Source organism: Crotalus tigris, unplaced genomic scaffold (assembly GCF_016545835.1).
Source record: "Crotalus tigris isolate CLP2741 ecotype Arizona unplaced genomic scaffold, ASM1654583v1 scf7180000024359.8030256, whole genome shotgun sequence".
In the NCBI taxonomy this organism is placed as follows: domain Eukaryota; kingdom Metazoa; phylum Chordata; class Lepidosauria; order Squamata; family Viperidae; genus Crotalus; species Crotalus tigris.
In genome coordinates, this window is record NW_024100528.1 from 6510697 (window position 1) to 6525605 (window position 14909).

The following is a 14909-nucleotide window of genomic DNA, read 5'->3' on the forward strand; positions in this document are numbered from 1 at the left end:
TTTTCAAATGGACACTCTTGCAGCTGCAATCCAAAAGGGAAATCAGCCCCAAGGCACTTGCTTCAATTGTACTCTTCAGATGTATTGCAACTTTCTCTTGCTGACTGGGCAGGATCTGTTTCCTGTCATATTCCCTCTGACCCTCGCTTCCAACTCCTTAATAATGTTTCAATTTCTCTGCATTCTCCCATTTCCTCCTCTCCCATTCCTAACGCTGTCACCCTGTATGTTGATGGCAGCAAGACTTATGGTTCATGTGTATGGAAGGAGGGTGAACAATGGCACACAAAAATTACTCCTCCTCAAACTTCTGCTCAGCGTGCTGAACTTGCTGCTACAATATTGGCTTTACAAACTTTTTCTTCTGAACCTTTTAATTTTATTTTAGATAGTCTTTATGTATATAAAGTTCTCACCTCTTTATCTGATTCATATGTGTCACCCTCGCTGGATGACTCTCTCCTCAGTCTATTTTTCACACTTCAATCCCTTCTTCATTCCCGCTCTACTTGTTTTTTTCCTGCTCATATTAGAAGTCACCAATCTTTCCCTGGTATTATCTCTGAAGGCAATGCCAAGGCGGATGCTGCCGCTTCGGCCGCCTCCACTCACCAGGACGTTTCTGTCCTTGTTTTATCTCCCATAACCCCATGGGACAGCCATTCATATTCTCATCAAAATAAGAAGGCTTTAATGAAACAATTTTCTTTAACGGCTACGGAGGCTGCGGCTATCATACAACAATGTCCCACCTGCAGCCTCCAAGCACACTCTGTTCCTCAAGGGGTCAACCCAAGAGGGACGCAGAGCTGTCAACTTTGGCAAATGGATGTTACACAATATTTGCCATTTGCCCCCTGGAAATATTTGCATGTTTCCATTGACACCTATTCAGGTTTTATTATGGCCACCCCTCAAAGGGGTGAGTCTGCTAAACATGTTATTAATCATTGTATTCGTACTTTTTCTACCCTGGGCAATCCAAAAGAAATTAAGACTGATAACTCTCCTGCTTATACCAGCACCTCCTTTGCGCAGTTTTGCTCTCGCTGGTCTATTGTTCATAAATTTGGCATTCCATATAACTCCACTGGTCAAGCGATCGTGGAACGAGCCAATCAGACCGTAAAAAAGGCTCTAGACATGCATGCAAAAAAGAAAGGGGAAAATACCCCCGGCTTGCCTGGGATACAAAACACTCTTAATCTTGTACTTTTTACCTTAAACTTTTTGAATGTTTCTGGCACCCCTGGCTCAACTGCCGCAAGCAGGCATTTTTCTGCTTCTCCCACAGATTCTTCACGCCCCCAGGTATACTATCGACGTTTGCCTGATCCCACCTGGAAAGGGCCTGCCTCCCTCATTACCTGGGGTCGAGGCTATGCTGCAATAGACGACCATGGCGAGATCATTTGGACTCCAGCTCGTTGTGTTCGTCCTTATATGGCTCAACGTACACCACCTCAGCCAGGCATATGAGGATCAGGGACTGTGGGCTTTTAATGCTTTTGTATGGGATGCCAGGCGCACTGCTCTTACACTTAACGTCACGAACTGTTGGATTTGCATGCAAATTCCTGGTGACAGTCGTGGTGGCCTTATTTTCCATGCCATTCCGTTCAATGAAACAGGATGGAAGCAGCTGTGGGACATAACTACAGAGACATTGAATATGACATATGCTGGGGCGCTCGTATAATGGAACCTGCCAGATTTTGTTTTTATAGCACAGGACTATTCCGTACTGCCATTTATTTGGCAACTTATAGTAATTGTCAACAAGTTATTATATGGAATTCAGCAAAGAAATGCAAATCCATCAAAAGCAACCTTACTAAGATAAATGACACTTATCGAAGCAATCAATGGACAAACATCAGTACCTACATGGCTTGCCTTGACATGGAATCCATAATAACATTTGCTAATGAGTCTCACCAGGGTTATTATGAGTTATCTGATATGTGGCTATTATGTGGCCGTAGAGCCTATCGCCAGGTGCCTAAGGATTGGAAAGGCACCTGTACACTAGGCCTTTTGACCCCTGCTATATATGCCTTGCCTCACCTCCCTGATGGACGCCTGCGGAACAAACGTGATACTGGTTCCTCGGATCCACCCCTAACATTGGGTGGTAGTTTAGAGACTCAAATCAGCAGAGGAATTCTACTCAATCTAGGAGTTGCCATGAACTATAGGGACCTTCATTTGCTTAATAATTGGACTGTTCATATGTTTAATGAAACAATCAACAGTATTAAAATGATTAATCAAGAAATGGGGGAAATAAGGGAAGTAGTTTTGCAAAATCGGTATGCTTTAGATATTATTTTATCAGCAAAAGGCGGTGTATGTGCCTTAATTCATTCTCATTGTTGTATGTATATACATGATTTTCAACCTAATATTTCTGCTACAGCCAGGAAAATGGAATCTTTGCTCCAAAACAATCCCTTACGCAGTGATGGATCAGGCACCGTGGATATTTGGGGTGCCCTTTGGTCCTGGCTACCGGATGGATCCTGGCTACGATCTTTGATTTCTATTATAGTAACCATTTTGATATTATTTGTATTGCTATGTTGTTGCATTCAATGTATTCCCTACCTCCTGCAAATGTGCAAAAATGTTACGCCCTCCACTAGGAAGGACGCCTTAATCAGTGAATCAAGATCCCTTCTGGAACTGGAAGTGAGTAACATTGAAAAAACAGAAAAGGAGGAGATGTGGGATTAATTGCACAAATATGTTCATGGGCATCTGCCCATAGACATCTCCCACAAGATCCTTGAGATAACAAACTGACCGCTCTAGACACAGGATGCATTCATCAACCATTTGGACAGACTCTGATAAGAACACCTGCAGTAGCCTTGCATCTGGAAAGTGTCTGTTATCTGATACATTGTAACCACCCCTATATACGTCTTTTGCTTATGCTGTGTGATGTAAAAACCTTAGTAACAATAAAATAGGGTGCAAGAGTCAGCTCTGGGCTCCCATCCCGAGATACCTGTGTGCGTGTCTCATTCTCCATGGGAGACCATCACAAGCATCCAATTGCTGATCTCCACCATAAACATCATCCCACTTTGGCAGGGATGTCTAGTTTGCCATGGCACTCACCTGAGGTTTTCACAATATGTTCATCCTATTCTAATAAATCTCATGTAGCAGATTTGATTTACCTTGTTAACAGTGGATCATCTTCTCCTTGCATAACTGATGATTGTGTCATTATATATATTGCTTCCCATTGCAGAGTATTGTCAGAAAAAATGTTTTGTGGATTTTATGTCAATTTGTATGTTGTGGTCTAATGCCTTTCTGAGAATGAATACTTAAATATTAATTGCCATGTTCATGTGGGCATCCCCAGTCTAATCAAGAATTCAAAAGGTTTGGATATATTCAGGTACTTGAATTTAATTTATGTATTATGATCTCAGCACCAGCATGAATACAGTTTCTGTAGTATTATTCAGAAATATTGAAGTGGGCTTGTCCATTAAACTGCAACACTGAACCTTCAACTTATACAATTTGAATTAATTAATAATTAATTAATAAACATAATTTTGCATCATGCTACCATCTGCTTTAAAAGGTGCTATTACTATAACTTACCTGTTGTGATTCTCAAAATTCCATTTTCAGTTGGACCTGCCAACCAAACTTATTCCCACTATTCCACCCAAAATTTCAAGGTGTCACCTTGAAATTGCTAGGAAATTATGTAAATATTTATATTAACTTGCTGTTCTGCAATAAAGATGTCTGATATAAGTGATATCATAATGTTACTACGGAATTTGATTTATGTGATGATGGTCACTAGCTGAGAAATTTTATAAAGGGACATGCTAAATTCATGAAAAAAAATGCATTGATCAAATAGAATTTCCATGATGATTTTTCTGAACTTCGTGGCAGTCTTTGTTACAATTGATCAAAGCATCTTTTGAATCAACCATCTTATCATTAAAACACGTTAAAGTGCCTTTTTTTCATGGCAGGGCAAAGTAGGATTCTTTTGTTCCATTTTGCACCCTTCAGCTTGCATAGTGCCACAAGCTTCTGTCTAATTCGTTAAGCAAACTATTGGAAGTAGAATCACCTAATGGTCTGAGCTAAAGTGCCATCAGAATGAAAATCATATGTAGCTTTTTCTTTGATTTACTAATTAGAAATTCACTTTGGAACTTCTGAACAATGTTGGGATGTTGTTTTGGGGTGAGCCATACTAAGGTTCAATCCAACTAAGACAGAGATAATTATGAGGGCCATTGCCTTTCATATATGAGTGATTCTCAATAATATTATTTTGCTTCTAAAGAACTAAGTTCAAAGTTTTAGGACAGTTCTGGACTTAGAAATATCTGTGAAAGCACAGATGATGATGACAGTGGTGAGAAATGCATTTTAGCCAGTTAAACTGATATGGTATAGTCACACTCAGGTTAGATTGTAATGCATAAAACACTAGATTCTCTTTGGATTTGGAAGTGTTGCCTGGTGCAAAATGCACTACATATGTAGATAAATGTTAAATGATATACAGACCATATGTGTTCTCATTGAACTTATGTATGTCTTCAAGAAGTACTCTTAGAGATTTCAATATCATTTACTGAAAATTTGAAAAACAACCAGTTATCAGAGGAAGCACTGTACACTTAAATCAAGATATGGTTTCACAATATAAAAAGAAATTTACATATCTGCATGAAACATTTTGCCCAAGTATAAAGTAAAATGACTTTAGTAATCTTATGAAGCTGCATTGGCAGTAAAAAGAAATTCTCCTTCAGTAGCTTTACAAAACACAATTCAGGAATTAAAGTATTAAATGGGCTCTAACAGCAACTTTCAGAGATAAGCAATTGATTTAAATGTTACACTAATATGAAAACGGCACCTGAGCCGGGCTCTATGACTCTCCACATTCACACAGCATGTTGTTATCCATTGAAAGCCTCCACTTGAGCATATTGGTCTTATATTTAGGCACTCCAACCCTCAATCTATTCAGGGTCCTCCAAGTAGTATAAGGGACATCGGATCCTTCAGCCAGATCCTCCTTTAATGTTATTTCTTGCTCAATAGTCTCCTTCCTCCATCTTTCAGTAAAGCGTTTCCTAGATCTGAGTTGGCAGGCTTGGGGCATATATCCATTCAGAAGACACTGAGGATCATTCTCTTGCTTAGTTCTCTTGGCGTCTAACTCTCTCCTCATCTTAGGTGGGGCAATGCCAGTGAGGGGGTATATTCTCTCAATTGGTGTAGGTTTGAGACATTCTGTCATTAAGTGTACTGCTCCACTAACGGCAATATCAACTTGTTTTGTGTGTGAAGATGCACCCCACACTGGAGCAGCATATTCTTCTGCAGAGATGCTCAAAGCCAAAGCTGATGTGCACAACATAGATGGTTGAGCTCCCCATGTATAGTTTATGAGTTTCCTGATGATATTGTTCCTCGAGCTGACTTTAGCTTTAGTGTTCAGGTAATGCTATTTAAAAGAGAGCATCCTGTTGAGAGTCACATTTAGCTACTTCAGTGTTGGACAGTGCTGTAGTCGGTTCCCGTGCCACATAATATCCAACTCTTCCCTTGCATCTTGATTTTGGAGGTGGAAATCGCACATTTGGGTTTTATTTGGGTTGGGCTTTAAATTGTTAATGGTGTAATATCCGTTCTAATTCTTCAAGTGCTACCATAGGTTTTCCAGCTACCTCATCAAAAGTTGATCTTTGTCAGTCACTGCTGTATCATCCACATGGATGAATAGATGTGTATTGTCGGGGACTGGTTGATTGTAAGTATCATGTATAATGTCAGAGATAATACATTTTCTTGTGGCAGCTCGTTCTTCTGCATCCTCCATCTACTGCTCTTACCATTCAGTATCACATAGAATCTCCAGTTCTGGAGGAAGCTGCCAATGACTCTGGTTAGCTTATTATCTCTGGTGATATTATTTAACTTATGTAGCAAAATCCTATGGTTTACAGTGTCATATGCTGCAGTTAAGTTGATGAAAGTCACTCCAGTAATTGGCTTTCTTTTGAAAAAATCCTCAATATATTGCATAAGGTTTAGGATTTGACCACAGCATGACCTCCCTGGTCTAAAACCTGCTTGCTCCCTTATGATCTTTTCATCAATACATTTTTGAAATACAGTTGAGAATCATACATTCCAATGCCTTGTAGAGATGCATAGCAGTGATCAGGGTTTTTTATGTCATATAACGCCCAGAACGGAGTTCCGGCACCTTTTTTGGATGGAACCTCGTAGGGTAGGCAAGGCAGGTTGTATGATGTGTGTGAGTTCCGGTACCTTTTTTTTTTTTTTTTTTACAAAAAAAGCACGGACTGATACTGATCAGTAATTTTTCAGATTGTCTGGGTCTTTGCTGGGTTTCAATAAGGCAGCAACTCTAGCCTGGCACCGCAATTTCGGGGTCTTAAATTCAGTTGTACAGTTGTTCATCAATTGCCTTCATTATTTTTATAAACAACTTGAGGTGGCAAACATACACAATACTCCTTCCTTCTTCTATCTTCCCTACAACAACAACCCTTTGAGGTGAGTTGGGCCGAGACAGTGTGACTGACCCCAAGATTACCCAGCCGGTTTTCATACCTAAGACAGGACTAGAATTCATGATTTCCAATGAAGGCTTGGTGTCTTAACCACCAAACCAAATATTGATTATTAGTAAGTATTTAATGTACAAAACAACTACTTTTTTAATTATCTGAGCCTCTGAAAAAAGCAGGCATTCTCCTAAGATAGAAACAGATACTCCTGGACATTTCAACTGAATCCCATGTTTAGCTAAACATCATGGAATATTCCAGTGTTTCTGAGGAAAATTTGAGGGAGGGGCAAGTAACTGCAAGGTCCTACTAATTTCAGAGAGAAGGATGAATGACTCTGGAATGCCACAAATACCAGAGTTTGCATGAATTGTGCATCTCTCATTTAAAGAGAGGTCAACCTCATCAATAATGGACCAAGGACTTCCAGCTTTCCAGTTATATCTTCCCATGCCAGCAGCAATTCATGAAATCTGCATGGATTTCCTCAATATTTTTCAGAACTGAGCAAAGAAGCTCTAGAACAGCAAATGCTACAGGACAATATGCAGCAAATTTCAGTGCCTATTTACTAGGCTCTAGATGAATTTAGGATTAATTTGCATACATGATTAGAAGACCTAACTAATAACAACAAGGTAGAACAACCAGACTTAGAATTGACAGTGAAGATACTGAAGTGATGGCTAGTATAGCTTTTAGGATCAACTATCAACAGTAAAGGGACTAGCAGTCAAGAAATACCCTGGAAAAGATAGTCAGATGTTGTGATGTTTCTGTTCCAACAAAGATCAGAATCATGCAAGCCATGGTATTTCCTTTGAGACACTATGGAAGTGAAAGTTTAAAGAAGCAGGCTAGGTAGAATATTGATGTCTTTGAACTCTGATATTGGAGAAGTTTCCTGAGAATACTGTGGATAGGCATGAAATCAAACCAATGGGTCATTGAACAAATCAACCCAGAGTTCTTACTTGAGGCATAAATGACTAGTCTTCAATTATCCTACTTTGGACACATTATGCAAAGACCCAACTCTCTGCAAAAGGCTCTAATGCTGGGAAAGGTGGCAGGAAAGAGAAGAAAAGGACAACAAACAGCAAGATGGATGAATTGGTTACAGTGATAGGTGCATAACTGGGAGACCTGAAAGACCAGGTTAGGGATAGATTGTCTTGGAGAAAATCGATGTGGTTGTTAGAAGTAAAAAATTGTACACAATCAAATAAGATATATTAGTATATTAATTTTTATATTAGTATGAAAAAAGAGTAAGAATGGAGGAAGGATTGTATATTAGCCCCAGTTCAGTCAAGATATAGCAACTGTAATGGGGAGGGGGGGGTGATGGGATACCAGTGTCTATGAAAAAAAATAACATGTCTCATGACCATAGAATTTACATTTTGAAATCTTACATTGTTCTAACATTTCAAGCCATTTCCTGCTTGACTATAAAAAATAATCTTTCAGATTTTCTTGTGTGTGACTATTAATACATGAGACAACTCACCACAGCCAACTCGCCGTGGCCAAGTCACTTGCCACAGGATAATTTAATAATTCAATTTAATTATTTAAAATAAATAAATAAATATTTTAATTTTTGTCATTCACATTTCAATCTGTCCCCTTTTTTGCATACTTTCATTAATTATTCTATTCCATCATTTCTTTGATGTTAGTGTAATTGTTATCCCACAGCGAGTTGTCCCACAGCAAGTTGGCCATGGCAAGTTGTCACACGGCAAGTTGGCCACAGGAAGCTGGCCGTGGTGAACTGGCCATGGCAAGTTGGTCACAGCAAATTGTCATAGATAGTCCTCGACTTATGACCATAATTGAGCCCAAAATTTCTGCTGCTGTGACATTTGTTAAGTGAATTTTGCCCTATTTCATGACCTTTCTTGCCACATTTGTTAAGTGTATCACTCCAGTTGTTAATTTAATAATAGTGTTGTTAAATGAGTCTGGCTTCCCCACTGACTTTGCTTGTCAGAAGGTCACAAAAAATGATCACATGATCCCGGGACACTACAATTATCATAAATATGAGCCAGTTGCCAAACATCTGAATTTTGATCACATGACCATGGGAATGCCGCAGTAGTCATAAGTGTGAAAAACAGTGCCGTTGTAACTTCAAACAATCACTAAATGAACTGTTGTAAGTTGAGAACTACCTATACAAAAGCTTAGGACAACTATTATTTACTCTTCTGGGGAAAAAATACACATCATGGTCATTGCTGACAAATAGCACTGTGGCAAAAGTATTTAAATACGTTGGTAAAATTAAACAGTGAATGAAACCAATAAATAACCAGATATTTTTTAACTAAACATCTAGCAGATTTCCCATTTTTATGAGCATAACAAAATGTTAATAAGGTTTTATGAAAGCCATTTATTCTCTTATTCTCTCTTGCACTAAGTCTGAGTTACCCTTTAAGAAACATTAAACATTTCAAAAGGTGAGCCTTCAGTTGTACTGTAATATGATGTGGTGTGGTGTGGTAGGCGCTATTTTGGATTCCTGCTAAAATGACATTGAGGGAAATGATCACATATTTTACCACACACAAATATGTAGCTTTGGATCAACAAATCATCAAATCAGATCTTTATTATGGCATGTTATGGTATCACTTGCCTCCCTCTCTAGATGCTCACGCCAAGACTTAACTGTTTCTGATGAACTTGATAAACTGACCCATATAAACCATCTGGGACAGCATTTCACATGCTGCAGTTTCATCTTATGCAATTTAAACATACAGTACACCGATTTAATTCAGTTTGGATTGCTCTGGACTTTAAATTTTTGAAAGATCTTGTCTTTCAATATTTTTTTCTAATTTTAATCCTTTCTTATGTCTGTTATGTAAGCACACTATTCCCATAGACTGGCTGCAGGAGACTTGGGGTTAAATTTAGGCTTCTGTTTTAAGGATGAAATTCAAACTTTTAATTATCGATTCTGCCATAGAAAGTCTGTGTAAAATGTAATGGAGGATTGATGAAATTAAGTAAGAACATGTTTTAATCAGAAATTGGCTCAAGAAGCTTATATACAACATATTGAAGGCATCCATCATGTGCTGTTGAATTTTATTAAAGGTTTTTAGCCATGAGTAGTGAAACAAGTATTTGTTTTGGGAGGATTTTTTTTAAAAAAAAGGAGAGGAAAAAGAATATTAAAAAAGAAAAAAAAGTTGCTGAAAAGTTTCTAGTTCTGTTTTCCCAAACCTCATCTAGCATTTAGAATCCCCACTATCTCTTCCATCCTTGGATTCATTTCAATTCCACAATTACACTGATTATTGACTATTCATTTCCTATTATTATATATCATTCTATTCATTGTTTTTCCAAATCACTATTTATAACATACCTTCCTGTTATGGCAAGTATTTAAATCAGCTGAAAAATATTGAAATTAAAAGCATAATATAAAGTTAGAAATGCAATTAAGCTTTGGTCTGTGACCATAATAAAAATTGATTGGAGAGAGTGGCAATTGGCAAAAATATTTAAATTCTAACTATTAAAAATCTGGCAAAAAGTCTTTACAAATTTCCTGACTGTATTGAGATTGGGGACTGTATTTGCTGCCAAAGGAGTTGAATTCTTTCTTCCATATATTAAATAGATGGACTTGTGATACAAGGGAAATCTTTGAACAGTTTGCTTCTGCAGATTTTAACACTGTACAGCTTTCAGTTGGGAGAGGCAGTCAATTACTTATTGAGGACCCAAGGTTGTATGTCAAGGTATTTGCTAGGAAATAGAAACAAAAGCAAGCAGCAACTTGGCACTTTGTACCTAGTGTCAAAGAAAAGGAGAAAACTAACTGAAACCTTGCCGATTTCAGTCCTATACCAATTTGTTCCCTATTGCTGTGACTGGGCTACTGCATATCCTGGAACAGTTCCCAAAAAATAGAGGAGGTTGACATAACACAATTCTAGCAGTGTTCTTTCCTTTCCTACCACTGAACAACAAACCATAGTTATAGTTATACCTACATAAAAAAATAGATGCCAAAAGACCAATATGCTATATTTGAGGCTTTAGCTTTTTAATACTAAAACAAGGAAGGTTGTCTTTGCAGTTGGATATGTTCCCTACCAAATTTCTTATCAGAAATAACTATTTCAAGAACTGCAGCAATTTAAGAAAGAGGCATCAATTGAATTTTGTCCCGTTTTGTGTTTTGCACTCTTCCATTTATTAGCTGGAAAAAGCACTGACGTCTCAAGGTGCTGTCGGTTAATTTAACACTATGTTTTTCAAATTTGGTAAATTTAAGAAATGTGGACTTTAACTCCCAGAAGTCCCCAACAAGCATGGGGAATTCTAGCAGAAGGAAATTGTGTTTAATTCAAAATGAATGCATGAAGCATTATGGCACCAAAACTCCATTTTGTTCTTATAGCCTTGATTTAAGGAGTTTAAAATGTGAAGTAGAATGTGCTCATAGCAATATGAAAAACTCTGTGTTTACCATGTACTCTGTAACTAAAAAGATTGCTTTGCTCTGATGGAAATACTCTGTAATTTCTGATTTAAAAACTTGAATTAAAGATATATTCATTCTCTATATATGAAGAATATTAAATTGACATACTGGGAAGTATGATAAAGATTTAATTTTGTGTTTAAGAAATGAGCTTTAACTCTTTTGTGTGTCTTTTTGCAATCTTTTTCCCCCTCCTGGTTTATTTTGTGTGTGTGTTCCCCCCCCCCATGTTTCCATTTTAAAACAATAAAAATTGCATTATCAGGGCTAGCAAATCAGTTTCTGTGTGCTCTTTTCTATTTCCATTTTAGTCTATAATATCAAAAATGTTAAGTATGTTGTATATGATCATGATTATCACTATTACTTGTATGTACATTGAGAGCTTATGCACCAGAAACAAATTCCTTGCGTGTCCAACCACACTTGGCCAATAAATTCTATTCCTATTCTGTTCTGTTCCTTTCTAGTCTATTCATTAGTAGTGGGTGAAATAAGACACAAGAGGAATGTTAGCTTGGGCTTCAAAACTGAAGTAATAGTGTTGGTAGAAATTCTAGCCCACTGAATAACACCAAACAGCAAGTTGAAATCAGATCAGAGATTTATTGGCTACAACGGTTTGCAAAGCATGGTGGACTCCAAATAATTATATGAGCCACACCTAGTCACAGCAAAAACACACACATTATATACATTCTATCCCGACGCCTTGGCCCCTCCTGAGGTTACAATCTTATCAGAGCCACCTAAACAAAATACATTATCCCTGCCCCCTTACTATTTTGCTTCACCTATTCCCTTATATGTACTTTATCATGAAATCCTACAGCTCAGTGTGGAAATCCTATAGCCTACGTGCAGAACTCTTACAAGGTACGTGTACATGTAGAAATTGCATAGAAATCTTGCAGTCTACGTGTAGATATTTTGTGTAGAAATCTTACAGAGTACATGTCACTTAACTTTACTTTTTATTCTAAAATTTTATTCCTAACAATAGGCATGAAAGAGAACAATTGTAATCCCATTAATTTCAGGTTCTAAGCTTAATTAGCTGCCCTACAGAATTAAGAAACTTCTGTAATACCACATATTTTCCATTCTTTTACTAAGATACTATAGACTCTATTGTTCCTTAGACTTTTGTGGCTGTGAAGCAGACCACCAGGAAGGAATGAAAAGAAGTCAGCTGTTTTGCACTTTATGTAGTTTTGCACTTTATGTAGAATGTCCATAACATTATATTTCTTCTAAGCATGAACAAAATATTACTCTCTAGCTCATAAGATCTATGATTACAGTCAAATTAGCTATTCCTTTGGAGGCAGTTGAATTTATAGAGAATTATATTCTGTGTCTCTTCCAGAAGTACAGCTTCTACTTGACAGGAATGTGGAAGGCAGACTGCAAAGAAGCTGCTAAATGTACATATTCAGCACTTGAAGAAATTCTCAGGGAATCTCAAATCCCAACTGCTTCCAAGAAAGCCAAGGGACTAGGGATCTGCCAGCCTCTTCCTGTTCCTCAGAGCAATTGGTGTCAAGGTATGCCCTCTGCTGCGATGGATTACTGGTGAGTGTCATTTGCAACAGTGCAATGTAGATGAAATGCTTGCCTTGCAAGGGAGAGAGGAGTGCTGGGGTTCTGAATCACATATTTTGTACATGGATTTCAGTTGAATAGTAGTCTCCTTGACTGCACGCATTTTCCCTGATTCATCTCCATGCATTTTCCCCACTTCTGGTGCCATCTGCCCAACTGGACAAACTTCCTCCTCTGCCCCAACACATAAAGCTTTTTGCTTGTGTATCCACAAAATCAGAAAGTTTCATCAGAAACGTACGTGCATGCAATGCGCAATGTACTTACAAAAGGGGCAGCACTTGCATCGCAATGTCACAATGCTCATTTTATCATTTTCCTCCCTTGCCCTCTCTTCATGTCCATGTTTTCAAAATTGAGAAAACACTGCATAACCCGGGTTCCTTCAGGCGAATCCCTGAACCATTATAGTGCACTGTCTCAGTTTTTTCAAAACAGCAGTGGTGTGGTGGATAATAACATGTTACTGCTATTAGGCCATAAGTTCAAATCAAGTCACTGATTTTGTGAGGGAAATGGGAATGTATGTTCAGAGTAGGATGTGGAATAAATTACTTTAGTTGAATAGTGACCATTACCTTTGACATCCAATTATTTTTGACATGTTTTGATCCACCGACCCAAAATATCTCAGTCCCAGGCATTAATACTATGAAACAAAGTGTACATGCACAGATTGGTAGAAAAACATTAATGTGTACTACACGAAATAGTGGGATTTTTCTTCCTTTCTTGTTTTTCCTACCTTCAATTGCTTTTGCATGATTTCTCCCTGCCATTTCTTTTCTGATCTTCAAGCAAGGTTGGAAAAGATCATTTGAGACAATGATTGTTGCTCATAAGACAAGGATATTCATTTGCTCATTACTCCTGCATTACTTTTAAGCTATGTAGTATACATGCATACTAAAGCTAGAAGTTTTAACCTATGGCTTGTGTATAGATCAAGCTAAGCCAAAATAATTCAACCACATTTTTGCTTTAGTCTTATATATGTACTATGGAAAAGCTGAATGCCACTTCAGCATCGTTAGAATTCTAAACATAATTTAAAATTATGTTTCTTACTTTATTTTACTTTTTTACAACATAGTATTTTTTACTATTTTAATTAATTTAATTCAAAAGAAAAAAATAGCATGTTAAATCAAAGTAAAATCAAGTGCTTTGAAAACCAGAGCCATACCTGCAAATCCTGTGTTAGAATCTATTGGCCCAACCGAATGAAAACTCTGTTTCATTTTGTATATTTTGTAGTTATCTCACTTTTAAAAACCATACTTTGCTCTGGAAGGTAGGGAAATGCCCAATCAGTGGAAGTTCTCTGCAGCATGCTGAGGAGACGTAACCTTCTCACCACACTTCTGATTGCTTTGCCATGGGGTCTTCTCCTAACTTTGTGGCATCAATATCCAAACACCCGTTATCTCAGCCTTTTAAGAAGTAAGTATATAAATCCTGGTTTACAAAAGGTTTTGCAAGATTCTTTTAACAAATCTTTTCCAAAAAAAGTACTCCATTACAGAAAAATGAGGATATTTTTAAAATAATGTTTATATAATTCTCTGAAGTTTAAGATTTCATTGAGTCAGATGTAAGTCATAAATGATTTGTGTTGGAGATATGAATTCAGGAGCCCTTGTTGGAAAATATGCTCCTGAACACAGCCAGAGTATTGAAAGAATACTGAGTAATTAAATAGTAGAATAACCCATTTTTAAAAGATGCCCATAAGTTTGTCTAGGATTTAGAGATAGCCCAACTATAAGTAAATGTTAACAGACATTCATTGTATTTGTATAAAAAACTAGATTTATTAAGTGCATGAGAGTCAAAAAATACATGCTTTTATCTAAATTACATCTTGAAGACAGGGAAGGTTGTGATAAAGTCTGAAGCACCAAACAGAAGAAAATTCCTTATCTTTTAACAGCAGAGATTCTTGACAAACAGCATAGAATCATCCATTTCATACCCTTTTGCCCTTGTGGTAAAATGGACTCAAAGGCGCTTATTGGGTGTTTATGTTACTCTTGTTGTTGTCTGTAAATAGTCACTAGAGCTTATCTTGTTTGAATTTGTATTGGATTTTTATGAGAATATATTATAAATAGCTCAGAATCATTTGGAATTGAATAGCACCTAAATTGTATTAAACAGTCAGTTGCAAAGAGATG

General features: G+C 37.3%; 1 protein-coding gene across 3 annotated transcripts in view; it reads left to right on the forward strand.

Moving 5' to 3' along the window:
* The window catches only part of LOC120300837 (galactosylgalactosylxylosylprotein 3-beta-glucuronosyltransferase 1-like), a 60096-nt gene that overhangs the window by 28251 nt on the left and 16936 nt on the right, over positions 1-14909 (forward strand). For 2 of the 3 annotated variants that reach the window (XM_039327347.1, XM_039327349.1), the window contains exons 3-4: positions 12497-12702; positions 14027-14175. In XM_039327347.1, coding sequence (XP_039183281.1) covers positions 14064-14175 — 112 coding nt within the window. In that variant the 5' untranslated portion in view covers positions 12497-12702; positions 14027-14063. Of the gene's footprint in view, positions 1-12496; positions 12703-14026; positions 14176-14909 lie in introns of those variants that run through there. The other variant, XM_039327348.1, reaches the window with a different exon arrangement.